Raw genomic sequence first — 27,128 nt, 5'->3', positions numbered from 1 at the left:
GAGGGGGGTGAGGGATGAACCTTTTTCTGTTGTTATAAAGTATATTGCTTCGAAATTACATGAGTAATAATTCAAAATAATTTCTTTTCCTTTCACATTGTATTTCTTTAAATGAATATAAGTAGATACAATTTGTGACATTTAGCTTGTGCTCATTTTCCGAATGAAAATCAACTTATATTTCGTGAAAGAAGCCAATACATACACGATTCCTGTTGTTCTCAATATAAATTTAATTCGACTAGTTATATTTTTATTGAAATACTGCAAAACTGCACAAAATAAAAACGGAAATATGAAAATCAAAAAAGTATCGTTCAATTACTAAGATAAATATCTACCCTCTACTTATTCGATTCTACTTTCATCGCATTAACGAAATACATTTTTTCACTGTGTGGGGCAAAAGGAAGTTCCTCTATAATTCAATAAATTATATCACATAAAAAGAGTCAACTATAATTTCTTTTAAATCAAAGGCTTCAAAAACCAACAAACGATATCGATAAAAAAAAAATCATGGGACCGATCCCTCAAGCATTAACATCATAATTCGAAGTAGGTATATTAAAAATGAAAAAAGATACAAGTATATCGATCAAAAGTTTGGACTGGAGATGGCACACGCAGATCAATTACTGCTGTCCATCTCCTGATCACTTTCTATGTCTGAACTCGAACTTACAGCTAGGTCTCCAGCCATTGCCACTCGAGCGTATTCATCTTTGTCTATGGATTTGCAGAAGTGGATCGCATATTTGAGCTTCTGTTGTAGCACATGCTGAAATAAGAAGATATGAGCACGATGAAGTTCCAGTTCGAACAAAAAACTTCGCAGTGGATCAGAAGTACGGTAGATTGATTACACTGGCTTCAACCCAGAGGATTTACAAGCGCGAAAAGCAGTCTCTTCATGAATCCATGAAAACCCTTATAAAAACACCAAAAATTTTTATCGTTCCTCGATATAAACAAACGGTAAAAGTTTAGATTAGTGCCCACCTCCGATTTTGACGTCGATTTTTTCTTAGATAAAGTCTTGTATGAAAAATCGATTGGTGTATGTCTCAACCTTAGGAGACTTGTAGTTTGGGAGATATGATTTTTCAAAGTTCTTATGAAAATTGCGAAAATTCGATATAAATCAGTAATATTTTCCCTGTTCAGCCCTTCAATAAATAAATCCAATCCTTTATTCGTTTAATTAATATCTTAAAATGGCATTTTCATGTACGAATATGATTTTTCACTGTCCTAACTTAAACTAACCTAACCTAACCTCAAAACCATTATTTATATTTCATCGAAAATTGAAAAATTCCCCACATTTTTCAGAATAAACTAACTGAAATCATTAACTCATCTAAGTACTAAGTAACTAAGTACCAAATTTAGTTGAAAAAATTTACACCAGGTGGCGTAGGGTAATCTAAATAAAAAAGTCCGCCGAAACTAAGAGTGGAGCATAAAGTAAGTCATGGGTGTGTTCTGTGGAGTGGAGAACTAATTACTAAACAGGGACCCGAAATTCAGGTGAAATTCAAAAAACACGAAAACGTCTGGCTCGATTCTGACCAAACACCGTAAAGCCGCATAGCCCGGCCTAAATTGAGCTCGATATCTTCAAAATAGAGACTTTTAGTGTGTCTACAATAGACAAAAAACGTTTACTACAGAAAACTTTAAAACGGATTTCTTGATAACTTTTTTTCGAAGTGTAGGGGGATCGCATAAGTTCAGTATGCGCCGGCGCTGGTTAAAAAGGCATTTCTAACAATGATGATCTTACCTTGCAGGAATACCGAGGCATTTTAAGCAGGAAAAAGCAAGTGTAGCTTTCTGGAAGGAAATGATCTGGCGGAGTGTATTTGTCCAGGATCTGAATTACGAAGTCTCGTCCTCTGAAATCGGCAATTGTGCGAGGTAGCCTGGTTCGGCCCCATACAAACCTCAAAAACAAGGATCTCTCTTGATTGGTGAATTCCTCCATGACCTCCCAGAACCATTGTATTAATGGCGCTGAACTATCAATTCCTGAGAAGGTTTCACGTTATAAATCATTTCACTGAATAAACACCAAAATTTTCCTAAAAAAAAAGAATTACCCACCTTTATATGAAGCTACGGATTTCAAGAGAGACAGTGGAATATCAGGGGAACCACACACCATCGTTTCAAGTTCATATCCACTGAACAGAGATAACAAGGGGACTGGCACAACTCTAGACATACCATCTTGAACAGCTTTAATCTGTTCATCGAATTCGTGAAGTCTGGGAAGAAAATATTGTAAGTTCTCGAAACCTAGGGCGAACAAAAGCCTTACCTGAAGTTCAAGGCAAGACGAACATATTCTAATCTATTTTCGTAGGTTATCTTTTTATATTTTGTACTAAGTGGAATGTCTACACTACAGGAAGAAGGTGTGCTGAAAGGCATCTCCAAATTTTGGAACAGGGGTTCGTCGGGTCCCATATCTCTGATGCAGAGAAGGCCCGGTACATAATCTCTGTCGATTTCTGTTAAATCGGCAGGAGTTAGTTCCATCCCAGCCAATTGCTTCCACACGGGTTCGGCGAGGTTCAAGCTCAGTGGAGATCCTTAAATCGAAATTTACCCCAATGCACAACGCCTCAGTGATATTTCGATGTAACGTACCTGTTCTGATCGCTATACCCATCAGTACACCAAGGAAACGGAACATGTTCAGATGAAGACAAGATTTGGCAGTCGGATTCAATATGAAGCAATCTCGATTGGCGCCAGCTTCTTCCCTACCATTCGGGGTAGGTATAAGGAGTGGCAAGGAACCGTTCTGGAGCTCTTCGCACATCTCGGTTATGCTTTCATTGTAGCCCCCTCCACAATCATCGACACTTTCACCTGAAGAAATTCAATTACAAGAAGTTCTCACGATTCAACTGATCCTGAACTTGCCTACGAATTCAACCTTCCACACGCGGTGCGGCAATGCCAAGGTTTCTGATGTTAACAAAGGTAATTTCTGAACCATCTGTCCAAATACCGATTTCATTCCATCAATACCGGCGAGACCTCCTTTAGATCTGGAGCGTTTGACTTGAATACGGTTCAGTTCTATAATAGGGCCGTGGTGTTTTTCTCTTACCATTGTGGATTGAACAACTTTCCTGTGAAAGAATCGCATAATTAGTTAACACTGACCCAATTATTCAAATTGAATAATGAATCTGGATATTCAAAAGAATGTAGTACTGAATACTAACCTAAACGTAGCTTCCTTTATGGAATAAATCAGAATGGTACGTAGCTCATGTAACGATTCGGCTCCAGTTATAGGGAACATTGTAATGCATGGACAAATTAACTCCGAGAAGTGATGTAACAATATCAGTCGCTTGTGTAAAACGGTGGCAGGAATGTCTTGAAGAAGGTCATATTCAAGTGGAGTTATTACTGGTACGGCACAAGATGAACCAGAACTCAAAGTCGACCAGGCCAAAGTGTGCGCTGAGCCACAAGCCACGTTCGTTATTTTTTTACCCTATAAAGCAGTATTAGTTGTGACAACAACGTAAACATAGTTTAAAATGAACTAAGAAATGGTACCATCATAAAAAATTCAAATTGAGTTGAATTCATGAACCCAAGGCTCACCTGTAATGCAGACACGAGTCGTGGTCTTTGTATAGCATTTGTAGTACCATCACCCAGTTGACCTTCATCGTTATCCCCCCAAGTGAATACTTCCCCTTCATCGGAACACGCAACACAATGGAGTGAACCGGTGGCGATAGAAATGATTTTTTTACCCTGAAGAGCCGAAACTTTCTTGGGACGTCTCACATGATCGCTGGATCCATGTCCAAGTCTATGGTAGTCACCTTTACCCCTAAAAACAATTTTTTAGATGTAGAAACGAAAGTTTCACGAATATCCGTTTGAATTTTCAACTCACCAAGTGTAAACACTTCCCGATCTGGTAAGGGCAACTGAAAACTGGGAGCCACATTCGACTTTGACAACGCCTAAACCAGCCAAGCTCTCTATTTTCATTGGTATCTTACAGCCATCCGATCCTCCTCGCCCTGTATTTAAAATCGCGACATAATTAAAGTAGATAATTCAACAAGAGCAGAATGAGTTACTTCTCACCTAATTTTCCATAATCCCCATCCCCCCAAGACCATACGTTGTCATCGTCAGTTATACATAAGGTTTGCGCATCTCCTGACCCACAAGCTACATCGATCACCCTGTAACCCAAGAGAGCTTCCACCTGAAAACGATTCGTTAACGTGTCTCCTTCATATCAGAGTCATTTTCACACTTACAAGTTTTGGTTTCAGTTGATCTTCACTATCTCCATGACCTAAACGACCGTACCTCCCTTTACCCCAAGTGAAAAGTTGCCCCGAACTAGTAATTGCAGCCGAATGTGCGCCCCCACATGCTATATCAATTACTTCGTAACCCTGCAATGCCTCAATGTGTTTGGGAGTTTCGCAAGAGCTGAAAGGGATCATTGTAAATAGCCTAAATTTTGAGACAGTTTCAAATGCTCACGTTCTAGTTCCATGTCCCAATTTTCCATCATCCCCTTCGCCCCAAGAGTATACATCGTTTTCTGAGGAAAGGGCGAGACAATGTTTCCCTCCAGAATTCACCGTGATTTTTTTTATGTATATATGCTGAATCGATTCGATCAAAGTAGGTACCAAGACGGAATCAGTACCGCCTACACCTAACCTTCCTCCTGCTCCATAACCTATAAATGCGATGTAATACATTCCTCGAACCGATTCGTATTAAAAATTTACCTGTGGAGTATATTTTTCCATCTGTGGTAACAGCAAATAAAGTTTGTTCTCCTCCAAGAAGTTGAATTGGTCTAAGAGACGAAAGAGCCTCGCAAGAAGTCGGTACTCTCACTTTAGCGCCATCTATACCGCCGAGTTGTCCTCTATGATTGTGGCCCCACCCATAAATGGTTCCAGAACCACCCCAAGACAAGGTCCAGTCTTCTGGTTTCCTTCATAATTTCACATTCAATTGATTCAGAAGATTTTTAAGCACATTATATAAGATTAACAATAATAATGATTAATTTATACAACTTTTTTTCATGTTTTGTCAAAGTTAATTATTTCTCACAAGTAAAAAACTTCAACTCACCGATTCAACCAAATGAGGAGTTGTTCATCGTGTTCCTTTTTGAATATAGAGTGTTTTTCATGATCCCAATAATCCCCTCTATCGTAATCTTTATCGGCTAACTTCTTCCTTACATCCTCGCAGAAAGATTGAGGTAATGGCGTGCGATGTATCAGGGATTTTGCTATTCTCGCGACGGAACAATAACGTCTGAACCACGACCATTTGTGATTATCAAGAATTTGGTCCCACTGGTCCATTTCGAGGTCGCAAGCTAAGGCTATGAGTGCCTAAAAAAGATCAAGATAATACAAGTCAGAAAAACGTTTCTATTGACTCACTTTGAAGAAGTCTGAATGCATCAAATGCAAGCCAGCTCTCACAGAAACATCTTCATATTCATACTGTCTCAAAATAGCTTTCGGAAGTTCTTTGAACAGGACTTCTAGGGCATTATCAGGTGCTTTAAGTATTTGTATCTGAAATTTCGTTGCACTCAGGTTTTCTTCCGTCTCCATCAAGAGCTTGTGCAATTTTTTTATGGACCACATCCTCTGGGCGGCAGCTTGAATTAGATAAAAATTGTAAATTCATGTCGAATTCGTACAAATCCTGTACTTACAAAGGCTGTTCAATTGAGAACAAGAAGCCAAAGCTGCGGCTAACCTGGACATCAGGAGTGAATTTGCAGACTGATAGAGTTTTGGATCGAGCAGTTTTATCACCATATCAATGGACGGTTGACTCAAGACAGCTCTATCTGATCCTAATTCCTTAGTACCATGATTTGAAGTTACCGGATAAACGGTGAACTTCCATCCCCAACCATTCACAGAACTGTCACTGGTGAAAGTCCAACGTAGTTCATCACCTGTGAATTAGACGAATCGCACACAATCATTAAATTTTTTTACCATATATTTACCAGGAATTCTCAATTCTGAAGACCACTCAGCACGTTCTCTTCCCGATCTAGTAGCGACAATTCTACCAGTTCCATCTGTGATTGTTAGGGGATCATGTCTTCTTTCAGTAGAGCATCGACAATCGAACTCTACCCTGAGGGCATCTGCTCCAGGTAGTCTCACATGACCTGAGAAGTCAAAATGCGAACATGAAAAATATCCGAGCAGATTTTTTCCCAATTCTTACCTTTAAGAGTGACATCATCCACATAGGGATGACTAGATTCTTGAACGACAGGACGAGGAGCACTGGTCAGAGATTGAGTACTGTTCGATGTGTCTTCTAATTCGGTTATACAAATTTCAAGTAACATTGCACCAATTGAAGGATTATTGCTTCCCATGGCTGAAATACACAAACGATCGATTGATTTCTCGGAACAATTCGATCTCCAAATGACTCACTTATCAAAATCGACGATAGTATCTCCTCTGATTGGTCATTTTCTACCCTGTCAGCCACTGCTAATTTCAATAAATCCACAAGTAGGCGCGCATCACTCTCATTCAGTAACGATGTGAAATCATCGAGACCAGAGGTACCGCCATCATCACCGATAACCTTGAGATATTTAAATTTGAAGTGAATAAAGTGCCCAGAACCATTCAATTTTAATATATTGAAGCATCACAAGAGCCTTGCATCATCGACGTATCACAAATCCATAACCGAGCAATGTTTTGTTCCAACTTGCACCGTTAAATTTTTATACAGGTTATTTTCAAAGGTGAGGCTTTATTTTTAACAGGTAGTAGAATTCAATGAAATGAAATGTCTTATTTTGATGAGTTGTATATCCTGCCGAAAAAATGCATCACCTTTGAAAACACCCTGTATATTATATACAGATTTATTGTTAGGGTAACTACTTACTTCAGCGTGTGAAGTGAGGGTAGCTGCAATCACTGACATTGCACTGGTCGACATCCTGGAATGCTTAGAGGAAAGACTAGCAGAACAACTGCTCGCTGTCATTGACTGCATCAAAGCTAGTTGATTATCCTCTGTCTCAGGGGTGGCTGGGTGGCTCTGGATGAAAGTAACATGAACGCAAACATTTGATGTTCAGAATAGCAGCAAGTAACATTATTGCAGTCGATAATATAAATATTTCAAAAATTGAATAACTGATTTTAGACTTACATTCATGGCAGCCATTTCTGCAAAAGATACTGGTGCTTCACCTCCCCCAAGAGCTATTTCCGTATTGTTGAGAATGATTGAGTTTGCGCCAGATTTTTCAGGATTAATATCAGGTGTCTGAATCTACAAATACAGTTGAAGAAGCAAGATTAGAATATCTTCCGAAGATTTGAAGAGTGAAACCTACCTTGGTCTCGTTATTCTTCATGTTGGTGTGACTCCGAAGTGCCTTGACAATCGCCTGTCGAAGCTGGTGTATATGCATCGCGTTCAAAATATGCTGCAGGGCCTGCTGCTTGGCGGTGTTACTTTCAAGGGACATAACAATCGAAGACAGGCTGGGCGCGTTCTTATTGTTCCTAGAATTCGTTTTTTCACCATCGTATAATCCTAATATGGACGATCCAAGCGGATCTTTCGCAACAGGGAAAATGACCGGTTCTATTTTGGCATTGTTCTGGGTATCCTGTAACGTCCAGGCGATGGAATGCGAACTACCGCAAGCTACCCTGTTGATGTGGACGTCTTCGAACCCATGAACCAAAGCGGGCTTTCGGTTCACCATCGTAGATCCATTTCCTTGTTGACCATGATCGTTATCCCCCCAAGCATACACCTGAAAACATCAAATCTCGTATTTTGTTGAGACTGATTCGGTTTCTGACCCACCTGTCCGTTATCTGTAACCGCTAAACAATGCAGAGCACCCACAGCCACGTGGATTATCTGCTTTTCCTTCAAAGATTCTATAACAGTCGGTTTCCTAACATGTTGATCATTCCCGTGACCCAACCTGAAATAGTCCCCTTTCCCCCACGTCCATATCTGGAATTTTCATAAATCATGAGACAATACATCTGAAGAAACAAATAAGTTCATCCATACCTCTCCCTTTTTAGTGAGGGCCAAGGAAAACTGAGCGCCACACTCAATTTGGACCACTTCGAGTGAATTCAGTCTCTCGATGTTATGTGGTACGTTGCATCCCTCAGATCCGCCACGACCTAATTTTCCAAAATCTCCATCTCCCCAAGAAAACACCAGACCTTCGTCAGTTAGTGCCAAGGTCTGAGCATCTCTCGAACCACAAGCCACCTGGACTACACGATGACCTGCTAACGCTTTGACCTGGATAAAAAAAAAGATAAAGTAAAGTAAAGGGTGAAGAATTCAATTTTAACTAACCATTTTGGGTTTTAATTGGGTGACATTGTCACCGTGTCCAAGACGGCCGTACTCCCCAAGTCCCCATGTGTATAATTCTCCGTTGCTAGTTATGGCAGCAGAGTGAGAGCTACCGCATGCGATTTCTCTTATTTTTTTACTCTTTAAAGCGTCTATCATCTTGGGTTTGTCCAGGTTGAGCCTGTTACCGTGACCTAATTTTCCATCTTCACCTTCACCCCAAGAGAAGACCTGTTACAACAAAATTTAGAAAGACTATTCTCACTCGATACAAATTCAACAGACCTTCCCATCTAATGTCAAGGCCATGGCGTGTTTTCCACCAGAATGAACGGCCACTTTTTTGATTACATATTGGCTCAAGAAAGGAATGGGTCTCGGGTATGGAACATTGTTGTTATGACCAAGTCCTAACCGTCCATTGGTACCTTCACCACAGGCATATAACTGGAAAAAAAGTCACTCAACCATTTAAATCTTCGTTTTCGTTCGTAATCCTTACTTTTCCTTCCTGAGACACTACGAATAAAGATTTGGAACCACCAGCTATATGCAATGGCTTTAATTCACTGAGGAAGTCGCTGTAAACTGGAAGTTTAACCTTGGATCCCTTCATTCCCCCAAGCTGGTCTTTATCGTTCAGTCCCCATACGTAAACTTTACAATTTGAGGCTTCTCCATTATTATCTAGCCCTAAAATTTCAAGAAAAAGTTGAAGTTATGTTTTAATGATGTGTGGAGTGGGTTACCCCCATGAGCAGCAGTAGGAGCGGGTTCTTGTGCGAGATCCCAGTCGTTTGCCAAGAAAGAAACCGATGTTCTCAATTCACCAAACGCTTGTTTCTTCATTCCAACAATGGACATTCCGTGTACTTTGCAGTCTATTCCATTATTTCTGCATTTGATGATGTTTATCTCGATCAATGGATAATGCTGGAAATTATATCAAGTGAATCTTAGCTTCTTGTGAAATGACCAGTCAAGTACCTTTTCCATGTTGGATAGCAACACAACGCTCGTGTCATGGTTCTTTATATTGACAACATTCAATTCGGTGAGAGCACTTATGCTAGTTCCGCCATTCACGACAACGCACGATGGCATATAGCTGTTGTCAGCTGGATCGACGCCCATTTTCAATGATTTTATTATGATATCCGGGTATATCTCCAGCCTTATCCAGTGCTACACGAAAAATTACATTGAAAATGAATTCCCAGATCAAAGAACTTGTTTTACCTTTCCTTGAGCACCGCAACTTTGCCATACAGAGCCTGGTATATCGAGTATCAGACCGCTCTTTGATGATACAGTGGTGGTTCTCACGCACCTGTACCACTCTGTCAAAACCACTCCATCACCTTCGATATCGTGGCGATAATATTTTCCAGGCTTACCGGCCTGAACTTCAGGCGATCCTATGAAACACGATGAAACAATATAAGATACCTATCAAATAGTCGATAAATTACCTGGTTCGTTTATCCTACTGAACGAGTGCCTGTGGTTCCTTTTGGTATAGAAACAATTCTCGCAATAATCGAAAGATTCGCAAACTTTACATTTAAAACGCGGACCTCTAATAGGTTTCATACAGCAACTATTGCAGAAGACACCATCGTGGCAAGAAGGCACAATTTCCATTTCTGAAATCAATCCGGTCCAATTTGGCTGTTTAGGGAAATCCACGGTCAAGTCGTGTCCGTTCGGAGAGATTGCTATAAAAAAAAACCCATTGGAGAATAATTTTAAACTCGATAAGATTTACATACCAGTTACAACTCCAACACTGTCATGCGTCACGCATCCCCACTTATATCTGGGAGTTGTGACAGTTGATTTTACCCTAACCTTATCGCCAACCTTAACAGAAGATGGCGTTGGGAGAGAGGGGGGAAACCCAAGCAACTCTACATGTATAAACCTGACCCAATAGGTTCCCAATCGGTGTTGCCAGTTCACCTAAAATAAACCGATTTAAATACTGCATAAATCAGTAACTACGTTCTTCACCTGAAGATTGAGATCGTGTAACCCTTCTCTATCTATTTTCACCACTTTTCCGATATCGCCCAACTCTACTTCCTCGTAACTTTTACAGCACCTGACCAACATGCCCACTTCTACATTGTCCCTCACGTACATTGCATACTCGTCGTTCGATAGGAACTGAGACCTTCTACAGAAGGTTTGCGTTTTAGACGAACCTTCTTCATTCTATAAGAAACACAATATCGGTGAAATACCGAATATGGATTACATAAACAGATCGACTTACATATGGAGCTGATGATTGAGCAGCAGTTCCATCCGCATACGACACAGACTCAGTGTCAGATTCATAAACGGAACTAGTAGATTCACTCTCCGAGGTTGCGACTTTGGGGTGTTCCAAAAGCCAAGCTACCACTGATTCAGGATTCGTGATATTGTCCCCCTCAATCGCTATAAAAATTCGTGAATAACATAACGCCCAACGTGGGACGAAACAAAAAGCAATTTACCACTCTTTGTTGAACATTTTTGAGCTTATAATTTCTAATACTGATTTTTCATGGTAGGTATGATTACCCTGATAACAAAAACTCCTTCTTAGGTTTCTATAATTGATAATATTGTTTTTAATGAACTCTAAAAACCTAGGAAGGAGTTTTTGTTGTCAGGGTAATCACATCTCCTCTGAGAAGATCAGTATTGACGTTCAATGAAGAATCGTCAATTGCAATGATACTAACGTGGAAAATTTTACATGTACATATTTCAAAAGGAAAAGGAGCTTCTGATGACAAATAATGCGTAGAACCCTCAGGGTACTCACATAAAATTTTGATCGCATTTTCGACGGCCTTCTTGGTGAACCCCATCTCAACAATCGGCGAGATCAGTGGATGTGAGGGTAGATCTTCCTCCATCTCCCTTCGTTTATTCGTCTTTTCGCTCACCACGCTCTTCACCGAAGTTTCGCTGTTCGGCGTGGCCAATTCACTGTTGCACTTGTTGCCGTTCTTGAATGAATTCTTCTCGACGGCCGCACTGGTCGAGGGAGCCTCAAATATACCCTCTGCAGCCAGGTATTGACTGAGATTCAAAGCTGCCAGTTGCATTTCCTTGAGGGTGAAGCCGGGTTTCAGAGGACTGGGCTGGGTGGCTTTGACCAGCATTTTTTGAATCAAAAGTACGGGTTGTTGATTGAGTTCTTCCTCGATCGACTGCTGCTCTTGAGATTGATCCATTCCGTTCACAACAAACTTAAGGACTTTCCTCAATTTATACTGATTGGTTTGAAGGATTCTCGTGGCGTTTAAAATGCTGAGGGTGTACTGTTGATTCCGTAAATAGTTGACATTGATCAGGCCTGAAATGAGTATGGTTCAATTTGTTTTTCGGGATAGTATGAGGGGCATTACCATGCGAAAATTTTTTTTCTTGCGAATTCCACGAGACCGACTGATACATCACTAGGGAAGCCCAGGTTTTCACGAAGTTTTCATTGATCGGCATTTTATCGAAATTGAATTCCAACGTAGCCATCACCTTGAGATTATTCACTGGTACCTTTTTAATATCTCCACTATTGTGAATCTGTAAGCATAGTTTACCTTTAGGTGAAACCTTAAATACAGTGCCCTGTACGTTATCAACTTCTACAACAGCGCCTATCCTTGGTCTCAAGTCCCACGCTCCAATGATGTTCAAACAGGCAATGACGGAGTAATGTTGCTGATCGCTGGATATTCCGTCGTTAATCACAGGCTGGAAGCAGTTGCCACTCAAGAAATATGCGGCAAGATTCAGTTTCTGCATCAGCATAGAATTCAGAACTTGGTTCCATCCGTTGAAAGTGTGCAGAAGCCTTAGCAAGTTGATTATTTCCTGAGCGAGAGTGCTGCTATGTGACTGGGTAAGAAGAACCAGAGATTTCGTTGAAGAGTTTGGTTTGTTCCCCGTATCGTATACACAGGTCAGTATAATTTTGCCGAGTATGTTTAGAAGTCTCTCCAACAACGGTGTGATTTCTGGATTGTCCATATCCCATTGCACAAGTATTGTTTGAAGAAGTCTTATAGCCAAAATCTGAAATCAGAAATTTTATGTGGTATTTCCATTTTGTTTTCATTGAGAGTCTCGCACTGATTCAGATTAGATTATAGGAGAGGCGCAAACTTCGCAAACACCTTGACTTGAAGATCTATTGTGCAACCCCCAGCTGTGAAGTCTCAATAAACTTCAATGAGTGCTACATTAACAATGTGTTCTCTGTCATGGGCTATTTGCCCTAGGAAAATGAGAGCTGCATAGCTGCTAACGATTGGTCACACAATAGATCCAGTTCAGCTCCAAGTCCCCAAGTATTGCTGACCATCCTCTGGCGCTCAAACAGTGCTCTCTGACCTTAGGGTGGGTTTTGGGTTTACACAGAATTCTTTAGAACCAAGAACTGAGAAAAGAACCAATCTAACTGGCAGATAGCGATCACGTAAAAGCCATCTTTGAATGAAGTTGTTGCTTTCTTAGGTTCCTTTAGGAAACTCTGCGTAAACCAACCATTACTAAGCACATCTTCGAAATGTAAGCTCCAAGAGGAGTTTTTGTCAACATTTAACTATTTGGTTTGAACGAACTTACCTGATTAGGCAAATTATGCTCGTTTCCACCTTTAGACCCAGCTGAAAAAAGGTCTAGTAGCATGTTGATCCAAGGCTTTGTGCTAAAGGCCCTGCATAGCTGTGGCGTCTGCGCTATACTTTTGATTAAAGTTAAACTGCACCACTCTTGACTGTAAGAGTTCAAGGTGGAACAGAAGAGACTGCTTAACCCATGCATCGTACTTGGATGCAGTGTTGCGCTTGATAATCCAGCACTTATTGCGATGTTACGGAGAAAATTCATGCTTGATGTTCTGATGAGTTTAATGAGTTGATTGTCTTTAACCAGTTGTGAACCTTGAAAGAAGTAACTATTATTATAACAGTTATCATATCAAATATTCAGTTTCTGAAAATTTCCATATGTTCATATTTGATTTCGAGAATTAACCCTGTTCTAACATCATACATCGTACCTTTTTCACTTGGTTCCTCTATTTCAGATTCAGAGGTTACTGGGGATGGTGGACATGCCAAAGTCAGATCGTATTTTCCTTCGATTCCCATACGGTAACTGTTTGTCGTTCCATTTGCCCATTCTACTCTCACCCATCCATCATCTCCGAGCTCTCCCACTACCCTACCTTCTCCAGGAGGATTTCCATCCTAAAGATGGATTAATATTATCATATTCGAAACTACATATCACAGTAGTAGAATTTATTGGGATATTTTCATCATTTTGACTTATTCTGCCCAACGTTTCGGCTAGCATTCGTCAGCCATCCTCAGTGAATCTGTGAGTGTTAGTGTATGTGCGTAATCTATTGTGAACACGCTACAAGCCGAAATTTGGCAGCTATCTAGCTCAATTTCTACAGGATCATGAAGATACACGGAGTTGAGAAGCCTATTAATTTTGGTGGATATCAAAAAAATGGTTTTTGAGTTATTCAAATTTTTCAAAAAAATGTTTGGTGTCACACTACAGTTCCCAGTTAGAAGAAACGTTATTAGAATGAGCCTAAATGTTGGAAATTCCTCAATAAATCCTACTAAAATTATTTCACATTTTCGCAATCAATCTTATTTTAATTAACGACTCACCTGATCTCCCCACTTCCAATCAGCGCCTCTTATGACCTTGGTACCTAATTTCATCAAACCGGCAAGTTCCGGACCGCTCAAAACACTATTCTTGGGTTTGTTGCTTTCTATCATGTCAGCATAGAGCACGTAAAACTCCGACACCTTCCTCACAATGCTCTGGTCGCATCCAGTTTGTTTCAGGAGCGACAACACAGAACTGATAACTCCGCTGTTAACTAAAGGACTTAATTCGAGTGAAATGTACCTAGTGGAAGCCAACATCCCTATAATGGCTAACAGCATTCTTGCTCTGGGTATATCGCGCAGAAGGGAATAGGTTCCGAGGTTCAGCGTCACTTTAGCGCTGAGCCCTTTCATTTTAGTCGTTTTCGTTATGGTATCCCTTAACACGTAGAGCCTAAGATTCGCGATGCACCATTCAGTGATGGCTAGTTGAGATAGCAAGAGTTCGGTTTTCAGATAAGGTGTCACAAGCTGGGTATCATCCAAGCAGTGGCACATGTTGTTAGTTTTTCTATCTAAATTTAGATATCCATTCAATATGCCGTATTTTACAGAAGTTAGGAGGTCTGTTTTGTTCAGTAGGTGCTTCATGAGGTCCAATCCTTCTTTACGAATTTTATACCGTCGTACCTACAAAGGAATCTCTTGAAAAGAAAGCGGAAAAATCTACTACTGGAAAAGTTCACCATAATTTCATTCAATAACGTACGATATGTGTATTCTTTCAACCTACCTGACAATACATAGCTTTACGTAAACTCTCAACATCGCAGTTGGTCTGAACAAAATCTATTATATTACTAATCAGTCCGATGTTCTCATTCGAAATCTTCTTCATCTGTTTTTCAGTCAATTTATTCACGATACTCTGAAGAGCGATCTCGTTCTCCGATTTCTTTTCTTTCAACGTGTCTCCTTGCTCCAACTTAGGTTCCATATTCTCGACGTTCCACTTCTCTTCGATCTCGGTCTTATGTTCCGAATTTTTCGTGATGTTTTGATCGCATTTACTGTTCGAGGAGTTGGAATTCAAGGAGTCCACCAGAGCTCGACTCTCAGCCGAAGCTTTCTTTATTTCGTTGTTAACGTCGTCTGTTTCGCTCTTTGATTCGTTCACCTTACCATCCGAAGAGGTTCTCTTCATCGACGATTTGGTGATATCTTCGCTGGATTTGTGCCTGTCCAAGCTTTGCGATTGTATCGTCGCGTTTACAATATCTTCCGGTTTCTGAATTTCAGACGTATGACTGCCGCATTTCAAATCTTTGATCACTTTCCTGACTAATGTCCTGACTCGAGGTTCTTTGTACAGTATGTTAACTTTTTTGAAAGCTTCAGTTTCAACACTTATTGCGGGTTTAACTTCGTAGAATAAATATCTACATTTCTCTAATAACGGAATACAAATTTCTTTGTAGCTCTTGTTATGTTCTTGTCTAGCTTTAATCAAAGTCCATTTCAGATTATGAACCGCTTTTATCATTTCCCCAAGAGCTTTAGGCATTCTAGTGAAGTCATTCGGTTGAGATGAGTCTAAAAAAATTTTGGGGCCTTTGTAACAAGGAAATAAACATATATGGAAAACTTTAAAAGCATATGTAAATAACACTTCTTTTTTCTATATTCTACATGCTTCAGAAATGGATTGAATTTCTAATACACTTACATGCATCTAAGATTGGTAGCAGTATATATCCCAATCCCAAATGTTTTATCAAAACAGCATATAATACCCTAGCTATTTCTTCTATTGGATGCTCAAATGAAAAATCCATTCTTGTCAAGAAATTATTCTGCTTGGAATGCTGTTCTACAATAGCTAAGAAAGCTATCACGTATGGATCCTAATGGAGAACATTTAATGAATAAACGAAGCATATTTGATAATTGGTCATGCAAAAAATTATGGTAAAGCCAACCATCTTTGTTTGAGACAAGAAATTACTAACTCCTGTTGTTTTATCAGGAATGTTGGTAGAACTGATTTCGATTAGACAGATGGTCCAGAAAAATTACACACAATCTGAAAATGTTTCAAAACATTGACTGCAGAAGAAAAGTACAAGCAATTGAATGGGATCAGTTAAGTAAGAGAAATTATAGCAATTCTGGGATATCCTAACATTGAAATTCATAGCCTACACGAATTTCATTCTAGTAGGCTATGCGATGAAATTTCACCAAGAGTTGAACATCATAATTACACAGGATTTAACAGTTACTATTATTTTGAAGTGATATTACCAATTTCCAGAGGGAGATTAGTAAAAGCAATAAAATAAGTGGCTAGTATGAGTGCTCACAGATAATCTGCTCTCTGCTAGGGCGTTTATAAAAGAGTTGATTCTGTCAAATGGTGTCTGGAAATGTTTCAAGAACTTTTGGCTCATATTGACTTTAGGCTCTGTCGGTGTATTGTCTGCAGTTGAATTGGTACTTCTCGAATCACCTTTCTCCTCTTCAAAGGGGCTTGGAGGCTGGTCAACCTGAAGGAAGTTTTGTTGGTTTGTGATGGTGATAATTATAAGTAATTGTGTTTCTGTTGAGCGATATTTAGTACATTATTGTTATAATTTGTATGTACCTGTAATCCTCCTGTTAAAAAATCAGCATGCAACCATTCTTTCGATAAAATTTCATCCTGTTGTAGAGGTATACTTTGTCGCAAGTTGTGCGCATGTAAACCTAACAGATACCCCAGATATCTTTCTGTGTCCAATAGCGTAGAGCACATTTGTAAAGAGTCCAGATCGTTATAGGAAATTTCAGATTCGGGCTGGCAATAATTACCAACGACATAACTTTCCATAAGCTGTATTAAACAGTGCTTTTGGGGCGAGGAGTTCAATATGTGTGTAACATCTTTGCCAGCGTTTTTCTGCAACTGTTCGGAGAATGCCGTATTTTCGCATCTGTAAAATTATGTTTCTCAAGAACTGATCACTTTCTTCCCCCATACATCTTACCTGAAATCTTGGATATCATATACTTTATTATTCAATACCACCCATAACCCCCCATCCCTGTTGTGGTTCTCAAGGTCAGCTTTTCGGATCAGAGGGAGATCGTCTAACGTTTTCTGAGGCAAGATGGGCCTGTTCTGAGTTACGCCAGGCCAAGAGATGTCATCGTTATCGAAAGCTTCAACGTCTTGTATGAGTCTACATAATTTGTCTAACGACTTTAATAGCTCGTCGAATATTTTGAGCCAGTTTAGGGAACATAAAAACATCTCTACATCTTGCTCGAGAAGTATCAGGCTCACTATGAGTTCTGGCAGTAGGAAACCTACAACGAAATCCTTGTTTAGGTGAAGCGGACAAGACATTCCTCATTTCGGAAATGTGAAACGAATTTTAACTTGGTCGATTGGAGCTGAATAAATTTCCGATAAAATCATAATCACGGGCCTACTAGAAAAACTGGATGAGGTTCCATTTTCCATTTGAGAGATCAATAATTCGCGAATTAACTTATACAAATATATGACCGACGAAAACGTAAATTTTTAATGGGATATCAATTGAAAATTGGCCATAACCAATTCAATTGAAAAGAAAGTACGGGAATACCGTAACTCAAAGATGGAAATATAAATCGAAGATTTTCTTTCACTTCGAGTGTTAAAACTGTCACGTGGTTACCATCTACCAATAGGGGAACACTCCGTTGATCCTTGTTCTTAAGGAGGGTTGTATAAATACACCATCAGGGGGGTTTATGCAACTCTCATCAGAGTATGAAGGTTTGTACCTTCAATTGCAGACAAATAACTTGTTCCTATTGAAGGCCCATCTGCTAAAACTTATAAAAACAAGTAGGGCATGGAAAATCTCAGTATATACATGCTATGACTTGCTTATGTGTGATGAAACTCACTTTGAGCCATTAAGAACCGATAGAAGTATGCCTAGACGTGTGCGTGTAAATGAGCAAGGTAGCGTTACTCCAACACATGATATTTTTCGGACAATCACATCTTTCTGCTCCCGTACTTAAACCCAGTTATGCTTATTGTTTTTCGTGAAAATCTTGATCGATTAAATTAGTACATATAAAACACCTTGTGATTTGGCAGCATATTAACAATGTCTTATTTAAAAACTGAGATATCCTTGACGACCTATCTAATACTGAGGACTATTCGGTAAAAGGAAATTATTATGTAGTTCTAATAGTTGTATCTTCAAATTGCAATATCTTTCGTAGTGAATATTAGATCTTCATGGCTATGTGATTACTTGAATGTTTTATAGGTAACCATTTCCTCATCGTGTGTAGTATTGAAGAAAAATTTCTTACGTTGGAATAATATAGTCCTAGTAAATTGGTTAGATAAAAAATCAAGTTTCTTGACGGATTTCACCTGAATCCAAAAACAATTCGAATGATTTCTTTATCCGGGAATGGAAAAATAATTAGAAGATGCATTTTTCGGAAAGTTATCGTTAACATTTTGTAAAACATTCTAGGTTTTTTCGGCGGACTACCACAAAACCAGCTATAATTATTAAAAATTACATAATTGGTCTAATAACTAACGGAATGATAAGACCTAAAGTACATTATTCTTTATCTTCGCATTAGTGAGGCCCGTTCTGTGGTGAAACTTACTGAAAGAGTGCATTGATAAATTAATATTTCCAAAGGTAAATTTTGTTCTAGAGCGAATAATAAGAATTCGATCATTTTAGGCCACCTTAATCTTTGGAAACTTTTATTCCAGGTACTGTTTTACTCTCTTGTTCATCGTTCATCCATCCTGATTATAACAGTATAAGCGGATAGCGGTCCTTAGAATTTTTTTTTGCAAATTTAACATATGGATTCATAATTTCCGAAATGTTTTCTCCAAATTAGACAAATTATTCATTTTCTTCACTTCAAATTATATAAAAATTTTTGACTTCAGCTTGTTTCGAATCATACACCTAGTAGCGAGTTGTGAAATACAGAGTGAGTAAAAAGTGACGCACAAAATTAATAACTTCGGTATTTACTATTTTGTAGAAAGATTTATTTATTTATTCATTATAATTGAGGAGTTTGCTGAGTTTTTTAAATGGTAACTTTTGGTTCCTGAAATCTATATACCCTGAGGATGAGGATGATTTGGCCATTGGGGTTTTTATTGACACTTTTTTTTTAGGGATTAAATGCTTAAACGTAATGAAAGCTAGTTTTTGTTTTTTTGTCTGTTAATGACATACACGGCTTTTTCGTGTGATACTACTTGATGAATTATTTGAAATAAAAAACAAAATTACAAAAGTAAATGAGCATGTAATTGATACGAAAAAAAGACTTTCTAAAGTGTATGTAATTTACCTCTTTACATAATAAAAGAGCATGACAAACTCCTCTCTTATTATACACGAAAAGCTGCGTAATTTATGATAAAAATTGAGCTGTTCGAGCAATTCTTTACAAAAAAGTATATACCGCAGATAAGAATGTTGTTACTATTATCTCACTCTGTAGCATTTTTGATTACTCATAATATAATCGAGCTTATTCCCTGAATTTTTTCTGAAATACAATTTTTTCGCTTTCTTTTTCAATTTTTTACCTATACCATGAGCCCGTTATCAGATGGTTCTCGATTTTCGTAACAAATCACATCGATTTATAAGTTTTCGATAAAAAAACCTCCACCAGTACGTAACGAAAACAAAAATGTTCACGTGAACCCTATTTGCCAATTGGATTGGTTCTTTTTAGGTCTTAGTTCTTGAAGGCTACATATCATCAGTATTCTTATTCCAATGGCATTAAGCAGATAAAAATAAAGGAAATAAAAATGGAAGTATATAAAAATTGAAATGAATAAACGGAAAAGAATGATATGTTAATTTGTGAATGTTAAAAATCGAATAGAACACAAGCAATTCCTTCTTGCAGGTATACGATGGAAGCCGCAAACAGGATGGGTTTGGTATTACTACCAATATCGCTTCTAGGAAACCGGCTCTGGATGACGATGATGCTTAACCTTATACGCCTACCCTCTCGTGCCTTGCAGCCAGTAATCAAAGCCCCATTCAAGGCTGGACGATTCGTAGTATCGGTGCCAGGGAAGATTGTGGGAGGGATCCTGCACGTTCCCAAAAACATTATCGCTTCACCTTTCCGACTGATTAAATTCGGGTTATCTCTGCCTTTCAAATTCGTAGGTTTGATTTTTAAGATAATTACTTTTGTGCCGAGGACAATTCTCGAAACTGTCTTCTGATGAGATACACTGTTCATTATTAAAATTGATGAATCATGGGACTTTGAGGAGTAATTATTGTATCACCGTAAATATGACTGAAACCTTATCTTTCCTCAATTTCAACTATAATTATATCTGGTGTCTAGTGAAAGTAAGTGTAATTTACTAATAAAATTGAAAAAAAAACGAAACTTCATCAAGATCAACCTTTTTTGTAGATACTTGAGTGCCATCATAGAAGATTCGAACTTAGCTGAAATACTAATTTTTTTTCAGTAACTATTAGGCGTATTCAAATTCCGCCTGCATCTGGGACAGTTTCTGAAATTCTGATTTCTATAATACTTTTCTAAATCCGTGCCACTTGCGAAAAGTTGCCTATGGCTCAGTTGTAGGCGAACGTGATGAGTAATACCACAAATACCAGCGCTAAAAAACCGAATATCCATAAAAATTCTTGAAAACTCACCCACGATATCGCTTTTGAGGATCTGCAACACACACATGAAGTTTTTGCTGCTCAAGATACTAATATCATAGGCCTGATTCAAAGTAGTCGTGATGTGCGAAGTGAAACACTCCAAATAGGTCATCAGTAGGTTTTGTGATGCTTCCTGACATGCTTGGTTCTGAGAATGAATATTCCCTATCAACAGCCTCTGAAATCTCAGCAGCAAGTTGAGGCTAGGAGAATGTGAAGAAGTTTTGGAGAACTTATTGGAGCTGGCAAACTCCTTTAATGAACTCTGGGTCAATGTGCTTATGTTTCTAGAATAAAAATGAACATTTTACATGAAATATGTATGAAGATTTAAAAAGAAAAGGTATGCTTTGATGATTTTATTCTTCACCTTATCAGTTGACGAACCAGGTAAAGCAGAGGTATCGAAACATGTGTCGATGGCTGATCTAAGTTCTCATCCACTTCTGGAAGATCCGACAGTTCCGTATTCAGAGCTTCCTGCAGGGCCGTCTCCAGCCCGCCATCCGCCATTAGACTCCAAACCAGCAAATTAGTCATGAAGCGATGGCCTGACTTGCACATCTTCGGTTCAACATCTTCGAAAAAAAAAAAAAACATTTTGCAATTTGGGGTTGTTTTTGTATGCTTCATATTCACCTGTGTGCAACAGAAGCGAACTCAAAGTCCTTGCTCTACCGTTTGGCGTGGGCAGCAATATGCTCCAACCTGCTTGAAGCGCATCTTGCGCAGCTTTTTGAATGGTTGGAGGTATGTTGGCACCACTGGCCAGATAGACCACTTGCGATTTTATGTTAGATAGGAGCTTACTGCCCGCTTCTAGGTTCACGCTCCTCGTACATACATTGTTGCTAATAATACTATATAACTGAAAAAATAATAGATGTTGCCAGAGGAGCTGTAATACTTCATTTTGAAACCAGGAGAAAATGAGGGTGACCTACCTGAAGATGAAGTAAGTTTAATACTGAAACAGCGATACACTCCTTCACTTGTAGTGAATGACAACTCATAACCACATATTCCAACAACTGATCTATTAACCTACAAATGAAAATGCGTTTTTTTTCGATATTCCCACTTCGAAATACCTTTCAACTCACTTAAATGTACATTCGTTGAGATCGATCACGAAAGGAACTGATAACTTTATACTGCTATGGTTCGTATCTGCCCAAGCGAAACTTTGATTCGGTCCGCAACATATGCCGGTCAGTCTTTCGCCTCTGAGAGATTCTATCAGGGTGGGTCTCTGAATGTAAGCGTCGGGACTATCGTTGATCTGTTTGTTATCATTTTTACCCCAAGAATAAATTTCACCAGTATCCGTGAGGGCCATCACATGACCCAAACCCAAGCTGACAGAGACAACGACTTTGTCTTGTAGAGCCTCGACCAATTCGGGAAACCTTCAATGGAATTTCAACATCAAACGGCGAAAAACTATACATAATATATAATATACACTGCGCAAAAAAATTAACGCACATTCTGAAAATCTCAATTTTAATGAAAGTTCACTCTACATTGACTTTATAACTTATTTTTTATGTTCTCTCGGAAAGGTTTTGAACGAAACAAAGATGGAAGAAAAATTCAGGATTTCAGCGAGTCTTATGTGAAAGAAGAGAAATGAACAATTTTCAAAATACTGAAATGCTGATAAGTGATTTAATACTTGGTATTTCCACCCCTTGCGTTAATTACAGCTCGGCAACGACGGTTCATACTCAAAATGAGTGATCTTAAAATGTTCTGATCTAATCCTTCCCAGATTTCTCCGAGTTGGATTCCTAAGTCATTAAGAGTAGCTGGATGATTTTCTGAACTTCTCAGCCCACTATTGAGGTTGTCCCAAACCTGCTCAATAGGATTGAGATCTGGACTTCTTGCTGGCCATTCCATTCGAGAGACTTCAACCTCTTCAAGGTACTCCTGAACGATGCGCGCACGATGGGGTCTGGCATTATCGTCCATAAAAATGAAATTTTCACCAATGTATGGGGCAAATGGCACCACATGCTCTTCAAGAATGTTCCTTATATACTTATCAGCATTCATAGCTCCATTATCAACGACCACTAGGTCTGTGCGAGCAGTCAAAGATATTCCATCCCATACCATAATCGATCCTCCGCCGAAACCAGTAGTATTCAGGAAATTGCACTGAGCATATCTTTCATGTGGACGTCTGTATACAAGGGAACGTCGATCACAATGGTAGAGGCAGAATCTAGATTCATCTGTGAAGAGAACTCTTTTCCAATCGGCCTCTTCCCAATGGATATGCTCTCTCGCAAAATCCAAACGCGCCCTTCGATGGGCTGGGGTAAGAGCTGGGCCTCTTGCCGCGACACGAGGCCTTAAATCATATTCTCTGAGGCGATTTCTCATTGTCTGAGTGCTAATTTGCACCTCATGAGTTTGCTCAAGCTGAATTTGAAGGAGGCGAGCGGTTGCAAACCGTTGTCTCAACGAAGAAACTCTAAAGTAACGTTCTTGAATGGCAGTTGTTACCCATGGTCTACCCTGTCCTGGTCTTCGGACATTCATACCTGTCTCCCTGAATAGCTGCAACATTCTGGACACACTTGTATGGGAAACTCCAAACCTTTCTGCAATTCTTGTGTATGTCCACCCTTCTTCTCGCAAAACTACCGCTTGGGCACATTCCTCTTGGGTCAAATTGCGTGTTTCGCGTTGCATAGCGATCGAGTGTAGAAAATCGAACGAAAGAAAAACTATTGATCACTAGAATTGATCGAGAACAACCGATTTTAGAATGGAGCCAATACATTCAAAATCTGATATCATCTTTTTTTGTTCCTGCTGGGAAAAAACATCTGTATTGAAGAAAACCGTTGAAAGTGGATAACATATGCATGCATAATTCTGATGAAAATAATTATCATTGTGAACACCTTCAGTTGTAGAATAAATTTGAGATTTCCATAATGTGCGTTAATTTTTTTGCGTAGTGTATATACCTGACAGGTTCTTCTTTGTTATGACCGACTCTCCAACCTTCCCCTTTACCCCAGCTGTACAATTTCCCATCCTTCGACAGTGCAAGACTGAACTGATCCCCGCAATAAACGTCAACAATCTCCACATTCTGCAGTTTATCGATGAGTTTCGGCACTTTGGTGCCCTCGAATCCACCCCGACCCAACTTTCCGAAATCTCCATCGCCCCAGCTGTAAACTTTTCCATCGAGGGTTACGCACAACGTATGCGGATCGTCTGGCCCACACGCGACCTTCACGACATGCTGACCGCTCAAGGCAGAGACAATGGTGGGTATCAGTACGTGTTCTGAAGTGCCGTGTCCCAAACAGCCGTAGTTACCTCTTCCCCAAGTATACAGGGCACCGCTCGATGAAATTGCAGCGCTGGAAGAGACAAGTGGTGAAAACTGAATGGGAGAATAGTAGGGAACTCACCTATAAGAACTTCCACATACGATATCCACAACGTCTACATTGGTAAGAGCTTGTATAAGGGTTGGTTGTTCTCTTGACACGTTGTCGCCATGACCTGTAGAAAAAGCCGAAAATGTATGGAATTTTAGGCGGCAGAGTTTTACTTTCGGCGATAATAACAGATTATACTTTCAAAAGGACGTGAAGGTAGCTCTTCAACGAACACAACCAAGAGAGTAACATTCGAATGGGATTTCAAGCCTTTTTTTGCGTTTTTAACAGATCTTATCGCAGTTTTTTTAGGAAAAGACACTCGATTCCATGATGGTCATACATATGTTTCTACGGATATATTTCAAACGGAATTTTTTGACGAGTTTTCGCATTATTTCAATCAGGAAAATGTTTGTTTGCATTGGCCGAAAAAAATCTACCAAACAGGTGTATAAATCAGTAAAAAAAATATCATATTATATGATAGATCTAGTGACTAACCTAATCTTCCACAATCTCCATACCCCCAGGAATATACCCCACCATCTTTAGTCAATGCCATAAAATGATTCCCTTCTGGATGAGAAGCGATTTTAATAACTTCTTTCTCTTTGAAAGCTGAAAATCAAATTTATGAAAATCGGGATCGCAACAAACATTCATAACAGTAATTATTACCATCATATAAAAGAGGGCACACTGTTTCGCAGATATAATAAACCCTATACAGATTGCCTGTGAAGGTCAAAATCAAAATGGAGCTTTGGGAACAGCACAGCTGTTTGACCTTCAATTCCGAGATCCAATCGAAAATAACCGGGCTGTTTCCAATTAACCAGCTACTTGTGCCCCATCTTCCCCAACCCCAGAACTTTTGGCTATTATTCGAGGACGACTGCAAAGAGAAAATCAAAAAAAACAATTCCAGTATCCCGAAAACTATTTACCTTATTGAATGACAATGGGGTAATATGTGGGGCAGCAAGCCGATCCAAATATGCTAAAAGATATACGGCAGCTTGTCTCAAATCAATTTCTATGGAATTATCATCGGGGAGTGGTGTCAGATCCAGGTAAATTTTAGTGCAACTTGGAAAATCTTCAGATTCCGGAGTGAAGTTGTTAGAAGGTTGAATTTCGGTGAATTTTTTCAGAAATGGAAGCAGAGGTGCACTAGCTACCTCAGATGTTCCTCTGGAATTAAACAATATGATAATATAATAATTATTTTCTCTTCAATGGAAAGAGAGAACCTGGTATAAGAAAAATCACCAGTAATTTTGACACCATCCTAAAAAATAATCAAAATAGTAATATTCACCTATTATCACTGAAATTAGCTCTTTTATTCCACAAATTCAACAGTAAGAGAATGACATCAAGAAAAGAACTCAATTTCCCTCTTTGTAAGGCCAATTCTAAGAGTAGTAGTAAAGAAGTATGTTGATCTTCCCTAGGGATATTACAAGTTTGTCTGGAATTACTCAACTCCCTACAACGAAATAATCAGAAAACGTTTCAAAATTTCTTTTTTTATTAACCTCACCCAGTAATAACTTGTTTGAGAAATTTTGTGGATCTTTCCACAACTTCCAACCATACTTGTGAAACTGAGTCAGTATCAAATAAAGTAGCTGCAGGTAGTAACTGCAGAGCTTCAAGGGATTCTGTTAATAATTCACTACAAAGATCTATGTCCTCTCCTAAAAAAAATTTTTTTAAATCAGGGGAACTTTCTAAATTGTAACTTATTCACCTAATCTCCAAGCTCTCCTCAGAAATGCAAAAGAAAAATTAAGAGCAGCTCTAGATCCCACTCTTGCCAAACTGATAACTGGATTTTGGACTGAGGAATCTTTTCTTCTTGTTTTTTTAATAGATATCTCGGCTACATCAAGTTTTTCTTTTGAAGTTTCAGTACAACTAGTTTGTTGGGGTATTCGATTCAAAGATATATAAAATCTCTTGAAGAGCATAAGACGGCATTGTAGTCTCCTAATAGATAAAGTAGAACAGAAGGCTTCATGGCAAACATTTTTCACTTCATGATTGAGGCTTTGCATACATTCATCCAATTGTTTTATGGCTACAAAAAATTATTTAAATTATATAAAGTTTAGTTGAGGATGCTGAGAAAGAGCTCACTTGGTTGTGGCCCCCATGACCATCTGCCTAGAAAGGTATCTACTGAAGGCAAAGAATTTCTTTCCTTCAACTGACTCTTTCTTTCAGCTTCTTCTGCGTCTAGTTTCTGGCAAGACTGACAATTACAGCCGTTACTGGGGCCACAAATTCCATCACAACAAGTACATGTTAACACCTGGAAGGAGAATTTAAAGGACCTCTCCAGCCAAGTTCAATAACATACTTACTTTTTGTCCACAATAAAACTTTCCCAATTCGCCCTTCTTAGCTACAACCCCTACACAATTAACTAATTCATCAGTAAAAGGCCCAATTAATTCTCCATCCACTACCAATTCATTCCAGTTATTTATCAAATTCTCTTGACTACTGAACAGTGATGGAATATCCAGTTTCAACCATTTCAAATCTAATCGAGGTTGAGGTTTAAGAAACGTTTCTTTATGAAACATTTTTCATACAGTTTCACTTTTTATTCAACTTGACAAATATTAGAATCTGGACTTTTCATTTTTCATGTTTTCCTTTTTCAATTTCCTTCCACAGATTTCCTTTGATAAACAAATATCTGGATGACAGCCTTCATTAATTTTGACATTTCTCTAGGAAAACATTCCGACAGATTTTATGTTTTTTTCGGTACATTGCTTTTTGCATGGAAAAGTTCAGCTTTCATCCATTACATTTTGGATTGAAGAATTTCAAATAAGCAATATATTTTGAATATTGTATTTAATTTTTTACAT

The 27,128-nt window shown here is 38.8% G+C and overlaps 2 protein-coding genes across 4 annotated transcripts; one reads left to right on the top strand and one right to left on the bottom strand.

The window, feature by feature from the left end:
* Nucleotides 1-21: 21 nt before the first annotated feature.
* LOC123314970 (E3 ubiquitin-protein ligase HERC2) lies at nucleotides 22-26,961 on the bottom strand. The gene is made up of 59 exons (XM_044900465.1): nucleotides 26,610-26,961; nucleotides 26,383-26,557; nucleotides 25,994-26,323; nucleotides 25,784-25,940; nucleotides 25,559-25,729; nucleotides 25,185-25,431; nucleotides 24,916-25,132; nucleotides 24,739-24,855; nucleotides 24,265-24,358; nucleotides 23,809-24,213; nucleotides 21,925-22,230; nucleotides 21,766-21,865; nucleotides 21,461-21,689; nucleotides 21,192-21,399; nucleotides 20,810-21,108; nucleotides 17,093-17,414; nucleotides 16,711-17,038; nucleotides 16,430-16,612; nucleotides 15,793-15,970; nucleotides 14,860-15,659; nucleotides 14,121-14,756; nucleotides 13,490-13,679; nucleotides 13,054-13,370; nucleotides 11,835-12,501; nucleotides 11,246-11,782; nucleotides 10,706-10,872; nucleotides 10,441-10,644; nucleotides 10,200-10,389; nucleotides 9,900-10,145; nucleotides 9,667-9,845; nucleotides 9,415-9,612; nucleotides 9,177-9,360; nucleotides 8,930-9,120; nucleotides 8,713-8,874; nucleotides 8,428-8,658; nucleotides 8,128-8,370; nucleotides 7,912-8,067; nucleotides 7,430-7,858; nucleotides 7,243-7,365; nucleotides 6,973-7,128; nucleotides 6,504-6,660; nucleotides 6,286-6,444; nucleotides 6,059-6,226; nucleotides 5,756-6,004; nucleotides 5,475-5,698; nucleotides 5,155-5,423; nucleotides 4,800-5,011; nucleotides 4,546-4,747; nucleotides 4,314-4,491; nucleotides 4,135-4,258; nucleotides 3,938-4,067; nucleotides 3,637-3,871; nucleotides 3,246-3,523; nucleotides 2,938-3,149; nucleotides 2,659-2,883; nucleotides 2,327-2,600; nucleotides 2,110-2,273; nucleotides 1,790-2,034; nucleotides 22-781 (listed from the first exon to the last, which is right to left on the bottom strand). The coding sequence occupies exons 1-59, from the start codon at nucleotides 26,832-26,834 to the stop codon at nucleotides 632-634; spliced, it is 14,352 nt and encodes a 4,783-aa protein (XP_044756400.1). The 5' UTR covers nucleotides 26,835-26,961; the 3' UTR covers nucleotides 22-631.
* On the top strand, nucleotides 18,157-20,399 carry LOC123314973. 3 transcript variants are annotated; one of them, XM_044900469.1, is made up of 2 exons: nucleotides 18,157-18,273; nucleotides 20,028-20,399. In XM_044900469.1, the coding sequence occupies exons 1-2, from the start codon at nucleotides 18,215-18,217 to the stop codon at nucleotides 20,356-20,358; spliced, it is 390 nt and encodes a 129-aa protein (XP_044756404.1). In that variant the 5' UTR covers nucleotides 18,157-18,214; the 3' UTR covers nucleotides 20,359-20,399. The 3 variants fall into 3 exon arrangements, 1 of the variants encoding a protein (XP_044756404.1); XR_006537888.1 differs by lacking the exon at nucleotides 18,157-18,273 and adding an exon at nucleotides 18,614-18,775; XR_006537887.1 differs by lacking the exon at nucleotides 18,157-18,273 and adding an exon at nucleotides 18,614-18,852.
* Nucleotides 26,962-27,128: the final 167 nt, after the last annotated feature.

Source organism: Coccinella septempunctata, chromosome 6, assembly GCF_907165205.1.
Source record: "Coccinella septempunctata chromosome 6, icCocSept1.1, whole genome shotgun sequence".
Classification (NCBI taxonomy): Eukaryota; Metazoa; Arthropoda; class Insecta; order Coleoptera; family Coccinellidae; genus Coccinella; species Coccinella septempunctata.
The sequence above is the reverse complement of the archived record's forward strand: the minus strand, read 5'-3'. Positions and strand labels throughout refer to the sequence as shown.